Below are 24,035 nucleotides of genomic sequence, written 5' to 3' on the forward strand. Positions count from 1 at the left end.
TTTTCAAACATAAAGCAGCTAATGAAGTCCACGTATGTACATGCAGTGTTGCCAAATGTAAGTGAAAGAGTAAAAAAAAAAAAAAATTACAAAACATGGTAAATCGCATGTCACACATGTGCATGGACATGCAGCCCAAAAATTTCAGCGCAATCGATTTTTTGGGTTGGATCGGTAGTTATCGTAGGCGAAGAAGAACGGTTCATTTTCACCATCAGCTTGTCCAGAATTCTGCCATTAATGGCACACCCGCGAAAACGTGGATTTTGAAGTTTTACGCTACGCACTGACAACACTGCATGTGTTGAAGTGCAACAGCATGTGTGTTTAGGTGCTGTATATTACATGGAATCATTGAAAACACTAAATAAAAAACATTGAAAAAAGTAGAAAAAATAGCGTAACTTACATGCACTCTGCAACCCTGTGTGAAGGAAGGGAAACATAGCCTCACAATAGATGTTGAAAATGCCCTCCATTCTCATTCAAACAAAGATTCACACGTCTTAGCATGTTGAAAGCAGCTTCACGGAGAGTTGACAGGTTCATTTCCTCAATAGCTCTTTGAATGTTGTTTTTCAGGTCTTGTACAATCCTTGGGTTATTTGGTTACACGATTTGTTTTAAGAAAAAGTCTGGGAGCGACTGGGCCACAAATTTTTCTTTATTACTCTGTCACCGAAAAACTCAGTCAACATATCCATAGTTTCATTTGACATGTGACATGTAGCCCCATCTTGTAGTAGCCAACAATTGCGTTCATCAGGTTCTAGGATGGAAATAAATTGGGCGATTATGTCACGATACAAGGTACCGTCAACTGTGTTTTTTTTTTTTTTTTTTTTTTAAATCGACGTCTTGAAATTGCACACCACACCTATCTTCTTTGGATAGTATTTGTTCGTGTAACACATGGGGATTATCACTTGACCAATATCGTGAATTTTTTTTGGCTATTCACATACCCATTTGAATGGAATCATGCTTCATCACTAAAGGAAAACTTTGTCCTAAACATCCATTCCTTGCTCTCTGATGAATGATTTAAACCAACGACAGTATCTGATACGTGCGACCTTGTCGATCTGCTTCAACTCTTGAACAGCCTGTATCTTAAATGCATGTAGGTGCAGCTTTTTTAAGGCTCTGTGTGCTGTTGTTTTTGGTAAACTTGCTTGTGGAAGTTTACGAACTGACTATCTAGGTGATTGCGAAATGCGATGCTTAACGTTCTGAATCATCTCTTCCGTAAGAACGTGCTTGTGTCTGTTGCGTGGCTTATCACGTACAGATCCAGTTTCACGAAATTGTGTTACTAATCGCTGAATTGTTGATATTTCCGGCACACCGCTATTTGGAAATCTTTCTTGAAATAATGCTATCGCATTAGCACACGACTAACTAACTAATTCTGTGGCGTATGGAACCCGGAGGTTCAATGCCGCGTTCACAAAAGCTTTCCACTGACTTCTTTCCTTAGCCAACTGGATCCAGTTTCTACTTTGTATTCCTTTCTCTGCGAGATCCATCGTAATATTGTCCTCCCATCTGCGCCTAGGTCTTCCTAATGGTCGTTTTCCGATTGGTCTTCCAGTCAAGACTTGGAAAACGTTTCTACTTTCTTCCATTCTACCTACATGACCTGCTCACCTAAGCCTCCTAGACTTGATGACCCTAACAGTGTTAGGTAAATCGTATAAATTATGTAGTTCCTCGTTATGAAGTTTCCACCGTTCCCCATTCCCGTTCCTCTGGGTCCGAATATTCGTCTCAGGATCTTGTTCTCAAATACTTTCAGTCTGTTCTTCTCTCAGAGTAAGCGACCGTGTTTTGCAACCATATAGAACAACAGGCATGGTTATCGTTTTATATATTTTAAGCTTCAAATTCCTCGACAGAATTCGCGACAAGAGATTTTGAACCGAATAGTAACACGAATTCCCTGCTTTTAGTCTACATTTAATTTCTTCGTGAATATGATTTTCGTCTGTTAATATTGATCCTAGAGAATTCAAAAAAATGTTCAACAATAAGCATCCTCTCCTCTGTGGAGTACCTCATGGTAACAAACAAACCTCTCACTACAACACAACACGAACCACACCAAGTAAGACGATGAACTGCACACTGCCTGTTTACTTCTTCCTTTGCCTATATTTAGCCTCTTACAGGGTTTCAGGGTGCATATAAGTTACGCTATTTTTCGTACTTTTTGCAATGATTTTATTTAGTGTTTTCAATAATTCCATGTAATATACAGTACCTAAACACACATATTGTTCCACTTAAAAACACAGTATTGCCAGTGCAAAGCGTAAAACTTCAAAAACCACGTTTTGGCGAGTACGCCATTAATGGCAGAATTCTGGACAAGCTGATGGTGAAAATGAACCGTTCTCCTTCGACTACGATAACTACCGATCCAACCCACAAAATCGATTGCGCTGAAATTTTTGGGCTGCATGTCCATGCACGTGTGTGACATGCGATTTACCATGTTTTGTAAATATGTTTTTTTCTCTTTCACTTACATTTGGTAACACTGCATATACACACGTGGACTTCATTAGCTGCTTTTATGTTTAAAAATATCTTCATGGATCAAGCTAAAAATTAGTGTATCATTTATACGTTACCTCATTCCGTTCATAGTTAGACTATACCTGATTCCAACTTGCGGTTTAAATGGGACACCCTGTAGTTATATGTAATTCCTAATACTTCGAACTGCAACATAGTCATTGAATAAATGAAAAGAAAAAAAGAGCTTAAAAGTTAACAATTTGGTCTCATGTTCTGTCAAGTTGATACATTTATAGTTTTGTCCTTTTTAATTTTTGTAATTCATTTTCGAATCTTTCCGCGTAAACAAAGACTACGATAATATGGAAGTACAAAAAATGAAGTATAACCACGGCCAAACATACTTTTTTACGACGTCTTGTATATGCATGTACCTGTATTAAGCATATCTCATCTTAGTGTATTCTTGACGAATGCGCAGAAACGGGTTGGCAACTCTCTCTCAACACATATGTTCTCTACGTCTTCCAACTGAGGTTTAAAAAAGATCTCTGGAAGAACTTCCAGAAGATAGCAGTTTCTATACATTCAGATTTCAATATCTCAGCGTCGTTTCATCCAACTAATTTCCGTATCTCGGATTACTGTAATGGGTATATTCTTACGCCTTCCAGATACAATGCTCATAAATAATACTCATACATAATAATGAAATAAAATATACCAATTCCAAACAAGTATATAAATTACAACAACAATATTTATATTTGATTATGGGTAGAAGCACTCGTATGTAAACATGGCGTTTACATAATAATCAAAAATAATAAATAATAATAATAATAATAATAATAATAATAATAATAATAATAATAATAATAGACAGGAATTTAAACACTGATATGCTAATATCGTGATTAGTCTTTGATTAAAATTACAATCCTTTAATTTACATATTAATATGCATATTTCTTGCATTGAAAGTTCTGCACTTCACATAATACACTGAAAACTTTCATAAAATACAACAATACCTTGATTTCAGTACCCCAACCCAATGTGCCACCTACACTTTTGCAACATTTAGTCGTTTGCAACAAACTAGCTGTATCTAGCGGAAACCAAGAATACTACAGAAAATGACCAGCCCAACACTGTATGACACCAGAGTATAAAAGCTCTATAACTGAGTGCCACTTTACAGAGAATGTCTACAATGAGAACTACCTCTTGATGCCAAATGGCGTCAATGGCACATAGCAATAGGTATGAATGACGCCACATGGTGTCAAGTGGCAGCGAACGTGTTAAAATACTCCTGATACTTGGATATATTCATCTTTGGAGTGAAGTGGCCAAGACATTTGATCACGATTGGATTTAAGTTTAGCGTCCCTATCTAGTGAGGCTATATGAAACAATGTTACATAGACCTACAACTTAACGTGGTATTCGAACCACATGAGCTTCAAGAATCGAACCCGGGTGTCCCGCTCCAGAAACTCATATATTAACCATATAGCTACGAAGAAACTCTACATTTGGTTGACTTTAAGAGTCTTCATCCCGGCGAAATTAAAATACCGCTAATTTTACAGTATTTATGTGATATCTTCAAATAGATAAAAGATAATCGAAATGTGGAACAAGAGCGCCCTAGACAATATTATTTTACATGAGAAACCGTTATCACGACTCACTTATCTGCTTTCGATTTCGAGCCATTTTGAAAATCGGCATTTATTTTCGCGTTTCTAAACGGCTGAAAACGGAAAGCTACTAGGTGACTTGTGGTAACGGTACCTCATGCAAAATAACATTGTCTAGGGCGCTCTTGTTCCATATTTCAATTATCTTTTATCTATTTGAAGATATCACATAATTACTGTAAAATTAGCGGTATTTTAATTTCGCCGGGATGAAGACTCTTAATCCATGGTGGAGTGTTTGTCTCCAATACAAACCCGGGTAGTGGTTTGGATTCCTCTGTAGCAAGTGGTCTTGTCCCATATACCTTCGGAGCTGAAAAGAAAGTTTAAGTCCAAACAATCAATCAACCATATATATATCAGACACTGATATATATTTCTTAGTGCATATTACTTTATGCAGCGTGATTAATACATACACATATTTTACTTATACATAATGACATTTGAATAAAACGGTGTGTTGTTTCTTGGCTACGTACTTCCGGCTACGTCTTGGCTACAAGTATTCTACTTTCGGCTTTTCGTACACTTTCTATGGTCTGTCAGCTTAATGTAGCTACTGTTACTAATCTTCTATAGATAAGTAATCAATTGCTTCGAAGTTTTCTAGAGAATTTAATACCTCCCTTTGCATATGATTAAAATAATACGAAGCTTAGCTGTTGAGGGAATTGAACAAAGCCGCTACAGTTGAGAAACCAATAAGTGGGCAACAACAATAGCCTTGATTTTACACATTACAATACTTTTGCAGATAAATAATTTTCCGATCTGTAAACTATGTCTAATTTAAGCTTGAAATGGTGTATCATTTTCTTTTCTACATCTTCCTATAGGGATAAGCCACACAAGAAATTGATATTTTCTTCCGCCAAATAAACGTCATTCATAACTAGAGATGCAAGGGCTCGGAAAAAAACCGTCTTTTTTGGAAAAAAACTCGGTTTTTTCTGCTTTGCTTTTTTGCTTGGGAAATTTTGGGCTTTTTTCAAAATACTGCTTTAAATTGATAAAACAGACTTTGTATCGCTTCTCTGTAACACAAAAAATCATTTAAATAGTGGTTGATGCTGATAATAATATAAAACATCGAAAATAAACTATGAATTTCGAAAAAATATTTCAAACAATTTTTCTTCAACATATTTACATTATGAATTCCACAGGATTAACCAATGTATATAATAAGAATTTTTTAACCTCCTATATACAAAAGTAAGCAGAGTTGGCAAGAACCGTGGTTGTTTTTGAAAATGCCAAAAACCCGTTTTTTGGGGGATGTTTAAACCAGGCTTTTTTGGTTTAAACCAGGCTTTTTTGGTTTAAACCAGGCTTTTTTGACTTAGATTTTTTGCTTTATGTATTTATATTACATATTCACAGAAATAGCCTAAGTTTGTTTCGCCTTGATGTTATTATGCAACAGCGGGGTTATGCCGGAAGAACTCCCATAAGCTTAAAGAAGTGCGGTCAGTAAATTTCTTAAGTTGAGAATCTCCCGCCCTAGCCATTGGGAAAATCCCGTCATTACTTGAAATGTAAGACAATAACGGGAAAATCCTGTTATTGCTTTACATGTAAAATTTAAAGGTCAACGTACCATAATCAGTACGCTAAAACTGAGGTATTAAATTACAAATTTAGTACCGGTACGTAGATATCATTGAAAGTCCAATCCAAGCTAATGTTGGAAGCTACGTAGGCAATCGATAAATTTTGCCAATTTCTATCAATATATTTAAGCAATATTGGCTTCTTTATAAAACAACACGCATTTAGGCATGTAGAAATATACAATTTGGTTTGTTTCGTATATTTAGGCTTAACATCCTTACGAAATACCGAGGTTATCAAGGAGAAGACTTTCGCTTAAACTGACATCCGAACCGCTACTTGGGTTACGCATGAAAGAAGGATTGTGGTTCGACCGAGAATTGAACATGGGACACCTTGATTAAAAGGTGAAAGGGAAATAAAACTATTGCAGGTAGTTTGATATCTGGAAACGTCACCATGACGTTCACACGATTCGCATTTTTCATTCTTTTTATTTTTGTGGTTTAAACCAGTTATTAAAAAAAAAAAAAAAAAAAAAAAAAAAAAAAAAAAATTGGTGTAAACCAGCCAACCCTAAAAGTAAACACTTCTTTTTAAAGAATACACAAATAATTAGCAAAATAGTATGTAGTATTTTTACTTCAAAATATTCCATACCCTCTTTTTGAAACAAAATAAAATTAAAATAAAACATAAGAGAAATACTTAGATTTATATGATACACTTAAAGGCTGCACATCTAGAGCTTTTGGTTCTGTATATTCTTGAAATTCTACAGTTAAGTTTTATAGAACCACCATCACAGTTTACCCAATCCTCAAGTTTTCTGAATTTTTAACGAGGGATTCAACATATCATTACGGAACTCCCCCCCCCCCCCCAAAAAAAAAAAAAAGACTACGGAATATATTTAAGTTAAGCTAAATACAACTGCACAACAAACATGACTGAGTGATTAGCTTTTGCGCTTCTATCGGGAAGTCCGGGATTCAACCAGCATTCGACCATTCTGACAAAGCTTTTCTTCATTCCATCTGTGAATGTAGAAATAGTGCGTGTACTGTGAGTTGGGCGACTTCCTTTTTTATTGTTTTTAAATCGTTATTATTACTAATTACCAGCAGTGACGGTTTTGCGAAGGTTAGGGGGGCGGTCTTTCGGACTGAAGCCCGTTCCCCAAAGTTACGGAATGTCTGCAACAAACGAAATATCTATTATTTATGCCTTTACTCATAACTTTAAGCTCCCGTCAAATAAAAATTACGAATGTTTAAAAAATCTAAACATTAGTAAGAAATCCTTCCCAAAATACTTTTCTAAATCCGCCACTGATTCTCAGTATAAAATGATTTTTAAAGTTGTATCCGGAAGATTATTGCTAAACATATAAACGAAACAAAATATTAGTTATGCCTGTACTCATAAACTTCAAGCACTTCCCAAATAAAATTAGGACTTTTTAGGAAACGAGACAATCAGAAAAAAACCTCCTAAAGTACTTTTCTAAATCCGCTACTGATTATTTGTATAAATTGGTATTCAAGGTTGTGTCCGGAAAATTATTGCTAAATCACTTCACAGCTACAGTATAACAGAAATGTGGAAGTACGGTTTGACGGATATATTGAAAAACGTACGCTTTGACGGATAAATAGAAAAACGGGCAAGTTTAACTTTTGCGCTAGAAGCTAAAGTACTGAAAGCTCTTAGAAATGAAACACGGATGACAAATTAGAGAAGAAAAAAGATGTAGATAACTCAAAAGTTAAATAGCCTCTAAAATTACCCTCAAATACTACATTCTTCATGTTAGCTTTAATTCGTAAAACATGTGCTCCATCCATCTTGATGGTGAATTTCAGAGCGAAATATCACATTCAGGTCATGGAATTTTTATCTAACTATAGAATATACTATAAGAAAGCTATTTAGATAGAAAAATCATGAAGTTGAAAAAAGCCAAAATTTCCAAAATTCTCGTTTTTTTCCCAAAAAAGCCGGCTTTTTATGTGAAAAAAACCATCGATTCAAAAAAGCCGGCTTTTTTGCATTTCTATTCATAACACATAATGCCATACAAGCGCACGTCTGCCATACAGCAGTGCGGTTGAAAGGGCAACGCGTTTGTAGCGCTAATTGTCCCTCTAGTGATTAATTTAGTAAGTATATGAGAAGAACCAATGTAAACACAATCTATGATGTTATTCTTCACATGCGTTTCATACAGTTTGAAATGCTTTACTTCACTTTACTGGCTTTCTTCTTCTTCTTTAACCTCACAAAAATTACAAGAACTATACAAGTCTACCTATGTACAGATCTGAAAAATTGCTTTTCGTATAAAATTTGAAGTCATAAAGGCTTGTGACTTTACGAGCTGTGTTAAATTGTATAGGGAAATCGCGCGACCAGAATTCGGCACCCGAAACCTCGCGTCCAAAACCTCACCTGAAATAAATAAATAGTTATATAAGATTTTCTGAGATTAATAATAATAAGAAGAAAAAATTACTTAAGTACCATGGGAACAAAAATGTTTACTTTAGACACTAGAAGCTTAAAAAAAATGATAGATTCATAAGGAGTGGATATATAATCGTGAAATAAAACCAAATTAAGGGATATCTTTTCCATTGAATGCATCGGGATTATTTCAAGTTTTGCAAGACTCTCCGATAGATCCAAAACTTTTGGGACATTGCACCGGCCTGAAGCCCCGTCCATGATCAAATCTATTTTCTTTAAATTGTTTCAATGTAAACCACGAATCCTAACGAGGATTCAGAATTTATGCCAAAGATCTAGTATCTCATGAATTTGTTAAGAACATGGAAATCTATACGTGACCTCCCCATTAAAAATAAGCAAACGTATTGTTTTCGAGAAGTCCGCTTCTAAGAGGGAAAAGGGGACAATTTATGTATTTCTTTCTCTACATTCAAATCGACGTTGTTTATCTCATCATGGGGAAATATTTGAACCATTTGAAATGAATTTTCTGTCTGCTGTACTCAGATTTATTTTCAAATCGGAGAAAGTGTTCTCTATGCTAAATACGTTTGAATTTAGAATAGTTCCTGTACGTTACGAAGAGGTTAGTAAAATTGTTGGGGGTGGCTAAGAGGTTAGCGTACGCGCCTTTAGCGTGGGAGACCCGGGTTCGATTCCCGGTGGGAGCTCATGTGGTGCGGAACCCACGTTAATCGGTAGGTCCCGTCTCATAAGCCTCGCTGCTGAAAAGGACATTGAACAAAATCAGCTCAACTCAAAATGTTGGGGGAAGGAAGAAGACTGTCAGTGTCCGTGTGTGAGAGGGTCCATCTCTTAATAATACATATAATTTTACCAGGACAAAAATGTGTCTGTATTACAGAGATGTCCGGTAGTAAAGATTCCATTGTATATGCTATTTTGTAATATAGGGCTTATACAGCACACGCAGTAATATTTTGGACATACTACACTAAAGAAATCGGTATAGCAAGATTTCGTGATGCGAGGTTTGTTACGCTGAGGTTTTGTCCTAGGCGAGATTTTGTTCCTCGAGGTTCTAACCGGGTGAGATTATGGCCGGAAAGATTTTGGCCAGGTGAGATTGGTCTGCGAGGTTTTGTATCCAAACCATGTTAAAGTATGAAGAATTATATGAGGTTCGTCTGTCTGCTACAGGCATATACTGGTAATTCTTTCTCATAACGTTAAGACCTTAGTGCAGTATAATTGTGCCAGTTAAATATGAGTGTATTGTTAGATTGTTAGTAGTTTAGTTAATGTAGGGAACCTTCTATATAGTGAGATGTGTACGCAGTCTTCGAAGAATTCATATACGAAATTTCGTGTTCGTAAATGCAGTTCGTGTTGCATTCGAGTATAAAGTTTAATAATGCATTTTCGGTTTTACAGGTTTTCAAGGGCTTCACAGTGCATTGAGCAGGCCGGGTGTAAATCGATCGATCTCTGAGCCTGATGATGATGGTGGAGATGGAGATATTGATCCATACAATGAACCTGGTCCAGAAGAAGACTCTCCAGACAATCAGACTCTGCTAAGACTATTAGAGGAAAAGGAAAAAGTACGCTGTGCTTTTTTGGCTTTTGATTTTTTTGAAGTTTACTCCGTTAGTACTATATTTTTCTTTCACAAGATTATGGTTGGATACGAATGGAAATGGGGATCCTTTTGTTTTCTTTTTCTCTGTTTTTAAAGTATGATCTCATATTTTATTTTGAAACGCTGTACTAACTCGTCAGCAAGAATGTGTTCTACGTAGTAGCAATAAACTAAATTGGAAAATTTGATTTCTACAAAGTGAATTCCTCTTGTATTGTTAAATCCTATCTATAGTACAGAATGTAGAACTCACAGAAATTGTAAATATTCAGTTATATTGTAAAAAGTATAAAAAATACAATCAGTTTGTTGTATAATGCTAATATATACATTTTTTGCCTGTCATGAATGAACAGTGATAAAAGCCTGTATAAAATCTGAGAAAATACTGCTATTACCAATACCTGAGTATACCGGTATTCAGACTTCGAACATGGCTAATTTTATACATTGAAATCATCATTGAAATTTGTAATTTCGAGGGGAGCGCGGTGGCTCAGTGGTAGAGCGTTCACCTCCGGTGCTTGGGGTCCCTGGTTCGATCCCAGCTCGCGCCGTGTGGACTTTGTGGTGGACAAATACCGTGCTCGTGGGTTTTCTCGGGGTTCTCCCGTTTCCTTCCACTTTCTTCATTCCACCATTTCACTCATTTCTTATCACCGTCTCCTTTAGCCTAACCGGCATAACCGTGGGACGTTAAACTTAAAGATTTCCTTTAATTTTTTGTAATTTCGAACTACGAAACAAGGATGTTATACAGGATCTGCCTATACAACAAAATCGTGAAGCCATACGCCACAGTTTCGCCATCCGCACTCCCACTAAGATCACAATGTTTTGAGCCAACATTCATTTCGGAAACGAGAGTACCCAATCAAACGTCTTAATGTTCGAATATGGACAGATCCTCTATTTTATAACATCCTTCCTACGAAAGCATTCTAGTAATTTTCGACATTCACAGAATATTAGGATATCTAAAAAATTATATCTTTCAGTTGGTAAGTTTCATTCGTGATGCAATAATCAGAATGGCATTAAATGAGGTAGTTTGAGGTCATATATAATTACAAAGATAAATATGTTTCTCCACTTTTATTAAATATAAGTAATATTTATTATTATTATTTTTCTTTTTTTTTTCTTTTCAGATAAGTCACATGTTCCGCTGTGCAAGAATTCAAGGCCTTGATACAACGGAAGGGTTGTTGCTGTTTGGCAAGGAACATTTCTATGTGATAGATGGTTTCACATTGCTCAAGTCCCGTGAAATCAGAGATATCGAAAACTTACCTTCCAACTTGCATGATCCAATTTTACCGAGCCCTGGTAGCCCTCGTCGCTCGCGGGGCATGAGACAATGCTCAAAATTCTCCTACGAGGATATCAGGTTTGTGTGATTTTCTTTGCCGATTAGCGGAGTATCAAAAACTGTGAATGGTAATTGGCATACAGATTTGAAGAAGAGTAAAATTATTTGATCTTGGATTTGATTTTCGAAAAGAAAACCTAAAATTTGGGTTACAGTTATACGATCCTGGGCTCTTTCTATTTGGCATAGTAACGTGTTGAATTAGTAGATAGTATCGCTCTGTCCTATTCATAGTGGCCATCTAGTTTCTCGTATGTTTTCCAAAATCCATTTAAGTTACGATAAGTTGAAAAATTACCAATTTCCATTTACATTGTCCACGATGTTCTCGCAACATTTCAAAGCACATTGAACGTCAGCAAATGACAGGAATAAAAGAGAAAATAGAATTGAAATGAAATAAATAAAAAAAAAAACTATCATAGCCTAATCTCGATTTAAAAAATAAATAAAATAATAATAAAAATTTCAGACCCATATTAAGGTACCATTTCTATCGCTCACTACAGTCTAATGTTTCAAACCAAAGATTTAGTATAGTTTCGTGAATAACACCTTGTAAGTTCGAATCAGAAATGGGATTGTTGTTTTGTGTGGAACCTCAGTGGCTCAGTGGTAGAGCGTTCACTACTGGTACTTAGGGGTTCATGGTTCGATCCTGCTTCTGATGAGTTTGGGGTGGACAGCATCGTATTAGTGGTTTTTCTCAGTTTTTTGTGTCGTCCTATGTTCTCATTCCACCATTTTTTTCGCAATCATTCACTTTCATTAATCATCTGTCTCTAGCCAGAATCGTCGGACCTTAAATTGAAGATTACATTTTTTTATTGCTTTGTGCGTATTATTGAGTGATCAAAATTGTCTGTATTTAAGTTCATGTCGGGCATAAAGCAGTATTACCACAATACAGTATCTATACTTGACCCAGGTAGTTAACACCCGGGCGAAATGAAATGCAGCTTCTCGTGAAATCAGTGAAATCAAGCAGTCTTGGGTTTGGTACCAGGAAAGACGGATGACTATTTATACTCACAAGATGATATTGGCGTTACGGCGTTCACCCAACGTCGTGAAGATAATTGGGGAGCTATTTGAAAGGGAAAAATGTAGCAAATTTCAATTTAGGAAGCCAGCATTAATAGCGAGGGAAGTAAATGTACTAATCACACTGGCTTCCTAAAACTGTTGTGCCAGGAATTCAGCCTGCATTAGTACATAATTAGAAGTGTAATACTGAAATCCTGAAACAAATTTGATACTTTTGTGTGAATGTTGCATTAGTAGAATGTAAGTAAAAACCTGAGGAAATAACATATCTAAAATACAAATATGTTTAAACAAAATAGTATCTGGTAAACTGGTAAGGTAAATAGTTATTATTTCCTGTTTCAGAGTTTAAGCAGAGAAAAAGCATGAAGAACAAATACAGTATGTAGAATAGTCCTGTAGAACATTTTCATTAGTATATGAAGTTTGCTTATTTCTTAAATATATAATCTTAAAAGCGACCTACGTAAGTATGTAGGAAAAATCCTTTTCTACATTGTTGTAGTATTACTTTCTAGATAGATAGCTATCTAAAATATTTTCTTCTTTCTAAAATTACAGGGAGGTTCACAAACGAAGATATTTATTACAGCCGATTGCGTTGGAAGTATTTTCAGCGGATGGAAGAAATTACTTGTTGGCTTTCCCTCGGAAAGTACGGAACAAGGTCTATCAGAGGTAAATTAAGTTGCAGTATTTTGTTGTTTTCACACAGGAAATACATTCATGTTTGTTATCACGAATTGTAGAAATAAACAAGGGGAATACAGTCGGTGAACCGTACTCAGAAACTTCCAGTGTGCTAAAGTTTGGAACACAGAATTTGTTGTCAAACCGAGCCTGTCCCTGTTCTGCCCCTCTCCCTCTCTCTCAAGAAAAATATACCAGACGGTTTGTACATTTCTTTTAAATAAACATTGTGGTTCAAACAGAGGAGTACCGAAGAGGAAGTAGAAAATGAGTTACCGTTATTTCCCAATGAAAGAAAAGGTTTTTTGCCGCAATTTCTTGCCTTCGCGACATATAATGTGGGATTGAGAACGAACTTCTGCGGGAAAAAAAAAAAAAAAAAATCACAATGACAGTTTGTGGTACTGAAGATTCAGTGAACCCTTTCAGTGAGAAAGACTAAGGGAGGGCTGTATCTGTTCCGATTTTTAGTATAGTTTTATTGGAAGTTCTGAAAATACACCTAGTATATGCTGCAAACTTTTTAATTCTTCGCTTAAATTAAATTAAAAAAAAAAAAAAAAAAAATGGAGGTCGTCTTGGATTCAGAAATATATGGTACTTACCTAGAAATAACGAAAACATGATCATACAAAAACATACAGTATAAAGCTTTCGCTAAAGTTTCATCAGATAGGAAGGGAAGCAATGTAGAAAATTAACATAGAAGTAGCAGAGAAGCATCTAAATAAGCGTCGTGTTGGAATAGTTTATAATGCACTTTCTAGTTGTTATCAGTATTTTCTGGTAAATAATTAACTTATATTGCATTCCAAGATGTGCGTCCTGAACGCTTTAGGTTTCTTTTTATGTTATTAATTTTTTTCTTTATTTCCTAAGCTGATGAAGCCTTTAGCGCAAGTTGCTTATTATCTTTCGTTTTTAGTGTGTATGATTTTATTATTAAAAAAGTTAAGGGTGATATTACGGCTGTTTCTGTAGTGACGTACATATATATATATATATATATATATAAAGAGAGTGCGAATTTAATTTTTGAGTTTGAGTTTTTGCGTTTCGCGTCCTTGTTGAGTTTATGGACGATGCGAGCTACTATTAGCGTGATCTGCGAAATACGACCAGAGCATCCAGTAGAACTGGGCAAGATCAAGCCTCACGGCATAAGTCGTTTTCCTCAACTCCCATCTCCCCTCCAAGGGAGCTGGATTACAGAACCACGACACTAGCCTATGTTAGTGCAAAATCAAGGTAACAATAGGCATATGCTATAATAAAGGAAGGGAGCGTTTCATGAAAATCTGTAGATGATGATTACTTCTATTTATAAAATGTCTCGATCTATAATGCTTTAATTTAATGAGACATGATTTCCTTTCACAGGTTCATGACTGTTGCAACTGCTATTGCGGATAGTGCTCAACAGTCTGTTGCTGGCCAGAAAAGAACAGCGAACGTAGAACAGGGTGCAGGAATACTCTCAAGTCTTATTGGTGAAACATCGGTCACTCAGAGATGGGTGGTAAGACTTTAGATTGAACATATATATATGTAGATATTCCTTTTTTTGTTTTGTTATATATATATATATATAATATGCCAGTACTAGTCATTTCTAATGGACTGGGGGGGGGGGGAGATTTATAGTATTTTGTTTCTCTTTTGTAATTTCACTTGTGATTGGCTACAGCAAGCCAATCAGAGTTGAGAATATATATTTAATAACTTTTCAAGGTCGTCATTTCAGTAGAATTAAAACGATCTCTGAGCAAAGCACGACGTTTCTCTAAAATAATTCATGTGTAACAGTTTTGACAGCTATGGTTCCATCAAACAGAGTACAATACGAAAGGGAGTTATATCTTAATTTAATACAAACCCTGATATCGTTCTGAGACTACTGGTACATAATAAGATACAAGCTGTAAATCAAGTTTTCCCAACGACTTGCTGCAATGTTTCCCAAGACATGAACATAAGCATCCAGGGAGGATTAATATTGTTCACATTTCTTGACATTTTCGGTTTTCGGTTGTTTAAAAAAATTTAATATCTGCAAATCGGTTCAGAATAGAAACAGATTTTTGGTTTTTGAAATCAAACATGTTATAAAAATTGAAATTAAATTTCGGTTTTGACGTACGAAAACGGTTTCAAAATCCAACAACCAGTAGCGATTTTGGTTCTCCCTCCTTTACAGAATTACTTTCAGGTAAATAAGGGACTCAAATTAGGAGGAATGGTACCCCATTCTTTTCTTTTTTCTTTTTTCTAAAGATTACTATGCGCGTGAAGAATGTCTTATCAACTTAAAAAGTACTTCACCTTCCTTTTCTACTGTGTTACGGATTTTTAAACCAATCATCAATTGTTGAATTTTCGCTATTTTCACTAGATAAAGTTAAGACACTATTAGAACAAAGGTAAGAGAAAAGGAGATTGGCGAGAGTAGATTGAATGAAGTTAATTGAGAACTAGGTGTATTAGCATAGAAACACAACCTCCTTAGGCTTCCTTATGTGAGTTTCTCCACTGGCAAAAAAATTTAAATTGTCGTACTGTTGCTTTCATGGTTGGTGAGGAGGACATTGAAGGTATCAATGATAATTGTGTTCTAATAAATAAGATCTCATTTGTGCATCTTTCTGTTTTGCGATGTGGCGTTGTGGATATGTTCGTTTAGTTTAATGTGTGTTTCTTACAGACTTATCAAAAATTAACACACACATATATTAAACTAAAAGAACATGCGTATGATTCATGCATATCCATAAATATAATGATTCTCAATTTCAGGGCTTTTAAAGGACATTAATAAAGTACAAACTATCAAAAGTCTTCGTCGTTAATAGAAAGACACGCAGCTAGGACTTCTTTCATTCGAACGGAGGAATGGCCACTCTGGATAAAAGGTGTCCTTCCTGCTGGTCTAGTGGCTAGTCCGCGCACCTTTTATACACAGGGTCTCGGGTTTGACTCCCGGAGTTTTGAAATATGAACGCAATACAGTGGTTCGAATTCCACCTTAAATTGTAGGTCCACGTTTCATATCATGTACCCTTGATACTGGAAAGGGACGATAAACTGCAACAAAGAGCTAACAGAAGTTGAAATAGTATCATTTGATACCTTCACCGTTGTCACCAACCACAAACGAAAAAACACGACTATTTAATATATTTACTTGAAGAAAGACCCATATTGGAAGCCTCAAAGATGATTGTATTCGTAAGATATTAATGCTTAACTCTAAATTAATTTCCATTCATCCTGTTACCACAGGTAAGTATTTCCTTTATAACACTTAGCATGTGTTCTGATGCTGCTGCTAGTGAAGATAGAAAAAGTTCAACGATTGATGATTGTTCGGACAGGTAACCAATATTAAAGAAGCTGAATGTCTGCCTGAGGCAGGGGGTTCTAGGCTTGCTGTAGAACTTGGTGTAATTTATCGATAGTTGCCTGAACCTGGCTCCCAGTCAGGCGACGTCCTACATGTATTTGATAGAACCTAGGTCCAGATTCCTAATAAATGGCAGTTATTGATAGAGCACACTGAATTGCCCTGGCGGTATGGAGACGTGCATTATCCTGCTGAAAGGTGTGATATAGCAGGTTGTCTAGATAAGGACAAAAGACAAAATTGATGTACACTGTGAATAAAGACTAGAGGCAAGATGGATGTATAGCTCATTGCTTTCCATACCAGAATGCCAGGTGAATCTTCTTGAATAGTGCGTATACATGCTTTACGTTTACCTGCACGTCTATAGACACGGGGACCGGCAGTGTATCCTACCCAAAAACTACTCTCATCAATGAGTACCACCACCTTCCATTCGCCTTGTGATTGTAATCTCCGGTCACCTCCGAAGGTATTTTGGGCGATGTAAAGATATGTATAGTCGTACGAAAGAAGAATGGGAATCGGCTACCTCAGACAGTGGACTGTTCGGTGTACGTCCTCCCTCTGAAGGGGGTTCCATTGAACTCTAATTGCACTGACGGTTGCCGTCAGCCAGTTCCGAATGATCCTATTCATACCTTCTCGGTATGTTATGAAGACACTATGATCTACGTTTGTTATGGGAAACCTCTGCCTGCTATCATGTAAGCTGGTGCTAGGGGTCCCGGGTTCGATCCCAGCCCCCGCCAAGTGAACTTTGTGGTGGACAGACACCGTGTGCGTGGGTTTACTCGGGGTTCTCCCGTTTCCTCCCACTTTCTTTTCATTCATCTCTCATCATCACCGTCTCCTTTAGCCTAACCGGCATAATCGATAATTTCAATAATTTCATTTTTTCCTATCATGTAAACCACCGATGGACCACTAACATGTAACGGTGCACACGAGTGTCCATTCTGCAAACCACTTAACCCTTCGCAGCCCGTGTATGGCCACGCTCGAAGTCACTTCATTGCATGATAGGCATTCACTGGCGTCCTCTTGGGATTGCAGATATAAAGTGTAATTCACACAACGGAGTCGCATAATCATAATATTGTCAGACGACCTATAGACTACGAGCAACCAGCATGTCCTGTACAGACTACGAGCATCCTGCCATCTACGGCGGTCTTTATAATGGGACCTTCAAACTATGATTAGCGTACTTTTTACAGACACACTTTCTGGTGTGAATTTCGTTCGAATCGGACAATGTATGCGGGTGTTATCAAATGCGTAAGCATTACCTAATATCTGTTTTTGCAAATCTTGCTGTCTGCGTAACGAATTTTGCAAGAAGTTAAGTAATTGCTGATCTGATATCCAGTCTTATACAATTACTTGCGTAGATATCGCATGATTCGCAAACATGACTGTATGAATAAGCTTTACGATGTTTCGTGTTAATTTCTCAAAGTTACAAAGAATATTACGAAGTTTTCGGGCTTCAGCGACTGATTTTTGTTCGAACGATACGGCGCGATTTCCTCTTCTTGTTTATAACATTAATCTCTCAAAGCTGTTATTATTATTATTATTATTATTATTATTATTATTATTATTATTATTATTATTATTATTATTATTATTATTATAAGTAAAGTAGGAGTTCTAATTATTACGAACAATGCATGGGCAAAGTGGGAACTTTCATTGATTTTAAATGATCTTATACCGTAACAACTTTTTAATAACTGCATGTAACATCAGTCGACTTGAAAAGTAACATTAATCCTAGAAGTACCATGGAGGGGGAGAGGAAGGTCAATTTTGCGTGCGCATTCGATTTTTTTTTTTCAAACCAAAGTTTTTCCTAAGACCTCTTATGGGAGACCCGGGTTCGATTCCCGGCGGGAGCTCATGTGGTTCGGATTCCACGTTAATCAGTAGGTCCACGTCTCATATAGCCTCGCTGCTGAACGGGACGTTAAACTTACAATCAACTCAACTCAACCTAAGACCTCTTAATTTGTTTACATTGTTCTCTTGAATGTACTGTTCACTTTTGTTAGTCCTATATTATATAATCTGTTTTATTTTTATTAAAAAATAATTCATCTGCTGCTAGCAGATTTGACCCCACTGTACTACGTGTATCCTATCTTTGTTTTCGCCAAAATTTCTTTTCAACCAAAGTCTGCAACGCTACTTTTGTTTCTTATTTAAACAGTGAAGCTTACAAGAGTGTAATAAATTTTATTGTAAAAATGGACGTAAAATACATATTGCCAAGACAAAACCGAAGTTCAGGTTGTTATACAACACATGCGACTGTTAATAACGCAAACAATGTCATATATACGTAATCATTACATTAACTATAAAGTAGAACTATTTCGAAGGTTTCTGTTATTATTTAATTTAAATGTTAACTTAAATTCAATAAATATAGAGTAACAACCACTTTAAAAAATTGCGGGAAAATTTAATATCCCTCTTCCCCTCGTACTACACGTTTCAGATACGGGCTTGGTACTTCTAGGGTTAATTCAGTAACTTTGATTTAAAATAAAGTTAAACTGTAACAACGTTTCAATAACTCCGTATAACATTACTACATGACTTCATTAATCGACTTGTTGTTCTACATGCATTGTTGGGAAGTTGTTAATGTTTTTGATTTTAAGGTTTCGTTCGCTTGGCTCCTGTAATTTCGACTTAAATATTTAATATTATTTCTTACTTATCTAAGCATTGTGTACAATACTTGAATTTCTTTACTTGTACACGTTCAATTTCACAGTTTTAAGAATAGTGCCTGCCCGCGTGTTGCACCCAACTACCCATATAGCAAGTGTTGACATATGGAATTAAATGGCAAGTAGTACTTTGTAATCAAAAACTGTATGCGAATTTGTTAAGTCTTCACTTCTTGTTTCACAAGGAAATTACATTGACAAAATTTGTTTTGATCTTTTAGCGTGGTGAAATATCAAATTTCCAGTACTTGATGCACTTGAACACTCTTGCTGGTCGTTCTTATAATGACTTAATGCAATATCCAGTGTTCCCATGGATTCTGGCGGACTACGAAAGTGAGGAGTTGGATCTAACAGATCATGCAACATTCAGGGATTTCTCCAAACCAATGGGTGCTCAGAGTCCTGACCGTCTCGAGCAGTTCAAAAAAAGGTGAGTAATGGCATGCGAGAACTTGAAATAATATGATCATCTTAAAATTCTAAAATTATTTTATATCATGAATTGGCGGAAAGTTATTTTATATCATGAATTCAAACGGTTGAATTAGAACGAATTTCGAAATTTAGTAACTTTATATAGACGTATAAAGAGTAATATATCTTGGACTTTCGTTGTTTACATTGATTTTAGTAGTTTCGGATCACTGTAGAAATAGTTTTTATCATCAGTAATTTAGAAATATTAATCTAGCATGTTAAATTTCTGATCGTTCAACATGAATTTCCGAATGTCCCATCGACGGCGGTACTTTAGATGAACTCCGTAACTGAGTCAAGTCTGTTGTGGTGATATTGTGTCGTTTGACAGCTTTTCCAGCTATGTTGGATCGATACTGAATTAAATCGACAGTAAAATATTTATAGAGCAAAATTATCGCATTGGAGTAGCGTTTGGTGAGTTGGAAATACCTTCGCAGCCATATCTTTAAGGAAAACTAAAAATGAAAGGTACGATTCAACCAAATCTCTGTAGAATCTTTTCGGAGATTTAGAACTCTGAACTTAATGGTGGAGGAGGTGTTCAAATTTATATAATCAAATCCTTAAGAACAGTTAGTGATTCATTTATAGATATTGTTCTTAACCAATAATCACTCTTTACTCCAATGTCTTTTGTTCTCAGCGCCTTTCACCGTTTGTCTGACCATTCGCTGCATTACTCTGTTGTAGATAGAATGAATTCGACTAGATGTTGTCGGGAGTAATGTGTGATTGTATGTAGTAGGATGAAAATCGTTGTGTTTTATTGTACTATTGTGTATTAATAAATATATATTCGTAAATTCAGTCTTCGCATATAACACTATTTGCAGGAACGGTATATCAGTCGTACCTTTGGTTAAGCCCTCAACAAATACCATGTCGTACCATGTGTTCCTCGTACAGCAATCCACGTAAAGTATCCATAAGTTGTTCATAACGTTTCAAGTAGGATACGATCTCATTGCTATACCAGTTTTCTTTCAGTTATGTCATTGTAGAAGATAATGAAATTCTGTGACATGCTTGTTGACCAAGAATGTTCTGTGTTTCGTCAGTAGAGAATTTCAAATCTGTGAAGGTCGATCTGACTTTCTTTAAGTATGTTATATGTAAAGGCTTGAAGAATGTCATACTGACCTTTACTAAAATATGTAGTAGAACACGCATGACTCGGAAACATGTTGAAATTTTTTATATAATAGTGCCCGAAATTCGTGGCAAAATAAACTTGAAATTGATTTTTAGAAAAGCATTTGAATAAGCACAATTAAGAGATGTGGTGATATAAAAATAATTTTAGAACGCCAAAGTAATGAAATTGACAATGGAATAAATATTGGTCACGCAAGAAATGGTATGTAAGTTACCCTAGAATTCGAGTTCCCTGTTAATTTTGGATATAGTCATCGTAAAGGTACATCAATTTGCTTTCATAATGTTGATCTATGAAAGATAGTTTGTTAGACCTTGTTGAATACGAAGCTCTTCCTCTAAGAGTAGTACTCTGTTTATTTCAAAATCAGTCTTAGGGTACATCGCTTAACTCAGTGACTGAGGGCATGCCTGATCCTAGTAGCGTTAAAGTCCGGCGAGGTTGCAAGTCATTTAATTGGTTAATGTTTTCTTCTTTAAATATCGATTGTATGTCAATACTTAGTTAATTTTTCCAGTTAGTCGTTATATTTGCATATCGTATCAGAGATCAACTTTTTTCAGTAGATAGAAACTATACAAGAAGTTACAGCCGTCTTTTGAAAATACCCTTGCACCATGGTCATAGATCTAGCACACTGATTTATGGGTGTGTACTTCTGCTTGGTTTTGGCGACTTCGTATGGTTTCACAGGTAGCATGTCCTGTCCTGGTTCTTTGCTACCTGGGAGGAAATTTCGTTGGTGTCATATGTGATTAGTTGGAGACAGTGTTGGACAAAATCAATTGAAATCAATTGCAATTAATCAATCAATTGAAAGTAATTGCTCTGAAAATCAAATGGAATTGATTTCAATTGCAATTGATTTCAATTTGTAATTGACAATTAATTTCAATTGCAATTGAATTCAATCATAAAATTTGCAATTAAATTTTCGTCAATTGTTAATTGGTCACCAGGCAATTGAAACTTTTAATTGTTAATTGTCAATTGCAAAGGATGCAATTGAAACATTTAATTGTTAATTGCAATTGACAATTGAAACTTGTAATTGTTAATTGTAATTGTTAATTGCAATTGAAATCAGCAATTAAAACTGAAGATAAGAAGATGTGAGTATATTGTGTTGTCCACTTATTACTGTTTTACATATTTCAAATAAGGTACTTATAAGAAATGCTGGATAGCTACCATCCCTTCGCCCCCCCTGGGAAGAAAGCCGTGAAACTAAGTATTTTTTAAATATATAATGTTTATGGTTCTATCCCCCTCGAAAGAACTCTATATGCCCGTCATGCATACAATAGGAATGGGCACGAGTGAGTTCGAGCGAGTTTTCTTTGAAACTCGACTCGACTCGAAGCAGACATCTTTGAGCTCGACTCGAGAACTCGGCTCGAAAAATTTCCCCCAACTCGACTCGAATTCGGATCGAGTTTCCATCGAGTTGAGTAAAAACGAGCCAATCCGAGCTAAATCCTTTGTGTAGTTCCAAGTGCTACTCTCTTCAAGTATCCTACATAGACAATATAATTATACAGGGTGTCCGAGAAGTCCTTCCCTGATTACAGAAATTGATAACTCAGGCTAGAAATAAGATAGAAATATGAAACTGGTGTTGAATTGTTTACAAACTATAAAAGTTTTGGTCACATCAGTACACTTCCACATGAGCACCCTTGGTAGCACGTAGCACATCTAGGCGATATTCAATTTCCATCCACACATTACCCATCATCACTGGAGGGATCGATGCAACAACTGTGGTTATTCGTTGCTGCAGGGTTTCAAGATCTGGTACACGTGTTCGGTAGACCTCATCCTTGACATAACCCCATAACAAGAAGTCTAATGGGGTTATGTCAGGAGAGCGTGGAGGCCAAGCTGTTGGTCCATCACGACCAATCCATCGCCCAGGAAATGTCCTATCGAGATAGGCACGGACGTCCAAACCCCAATGAGGTGGTGCACCGTCTTGCTGAAAAACGACATCGGGGCGATACTGAAGCAGCTGAGGAACAACATACAGCTGCAACATATCCAGGTACACTGCAGATATGATGGTATCCTCAGCGAAGAAGAATGGCCCGATAATTCGATCGTGCAATAACGCGCACCAAACATTCACCTTTGGACTGCCTCTGGTGAACTCCCTGACCTCCCTGGGGGATTCTGAATCCCAAATGCGTACATTATGGCGATTCACTACTCCACTGACCAAGAATGTCGCTTCGTCGGAAAAGGCAATTCGTCTGAGATAACCATTATCGTCCTCAATACGTGATAGCATTTCGACCGCAAAGTCATATCGACGTGTACCGTCGTCGGGCAACAAGGCCTGAACGAGTTGCACTTTGTAAGCACGAAACAATAAACGTTTGTGTAAAACGTCATGGATAGAGCTTTTTGGCATCTGTAATTCACGTGAGGCCCTGCGCACCGATTTCTTAGGACTTCTCAGAAAAGACTGCTGCACAGCCTCCACCGTGTCTGCTGAGGTTCTTGGTCGACCAGACCTCGGAAGGTCAGCAACCGACCCTATGTTCTTGAACTTCTCATACCAGGCTTTAATGCTCTTGACATCAGGTGGAGTCCTCCCAAATGTTGTCTGGAACTGTCTCTGCACCGTGGTTGGTGATCGTGTCTCATGGTACCACAGGACACACTGTGCCTTCTCCTGGTTGGTTGGCATGGCTTCTTGGGCTTCTTACTTACGTACTACAAACCTAAAACAAACAAAATTGAGACTTGGTAAAACAGAACAATCCTAACACAGACAAAAACTTTTATAGTTTGTAAACAATTCAACACCAGTTTCATATTTCTATCTTATTTCTAGCCTGAGTTATCAATTTCTGTAATCAGGGAAGGACTTCTCGGACACCCTGTACTACTACTATTACTACAATGATACTACTACTATTACTATAACTAATTATTATTATAACACCGTGTACCTGTATAAACATGGAATATAGGCGGTTTGTATCTGAATACTAAAAATTAGTTGACTGTCGATCTGGGTCGTCAAGAAATCTTCAGGAGGCAAGGACATCGGTCACGAGGTTCTAGGTTTGAGTTCAGGAGGAGCAAGTATTCGGGCTCGAGCCAAAAATTGTTAAAAGTTATAGGACTCCAGCCAAACATGTTCAATACTGCTCCACCCGGGTTTAGGGTTGTCAATGACTCAAGCGGCTCGCTCACAGCTTATTCACTTATCGAGCCGAACCGAGAAGTGAG

The 24,035-nt window shown here is 36.5% G+C and overlaps 1 protein-coding gene across 1 annotated transcript in view; it reads left to right on the forward strand.

The window, feature by feature from the left end:
* Positions 1 to 24,035, forward strand: part of bchs (WD repeat and FYVE domain containing 3 bchs) — a 232,287-nt gene that overhangs the window by 159,957 nt on the left and 48,295 nt on the right. The window contains exons 41-45 of the mRNA XM_081770205.1: positions 9,696 to 9,865; positions 11,055 to 11,293; positions 12,884 to 13,000; positions 14,393 to 14,531; positions 19,378 to 19,589. Coding sequence (XP_081626331.1) covers positions 9,696 to 9,865; positions 11,055 to 11,293; positions 12,884 to 13,000; positions 14,393 to 14,531; positions 19,378 to 19,589 — 877 coding nt within the window. The remainder of the gene's footprint in view (positions 1 to 9,695; positions 9,866 to 11,054; positions 11,294 to 12,883; positions 13,001 to 14,392; positions 14,532 to 19,377; positions 19,590 to 24,035) is intronic.

Source organism: Thermobia domestica, chromosome 1 (genome assembly GCF_964235325.1).
Source record: "Thermobia domestica chromosome 1, izTheDome1.hap1.1, whole genome shotgun sequence".
Classification (NCBI taxonomy): Eukaryota; Metazoa; Arthropoda; class Insecta; order Zygentoma; family Lepismatidae; genus Thermobia; species Thermobia domestica.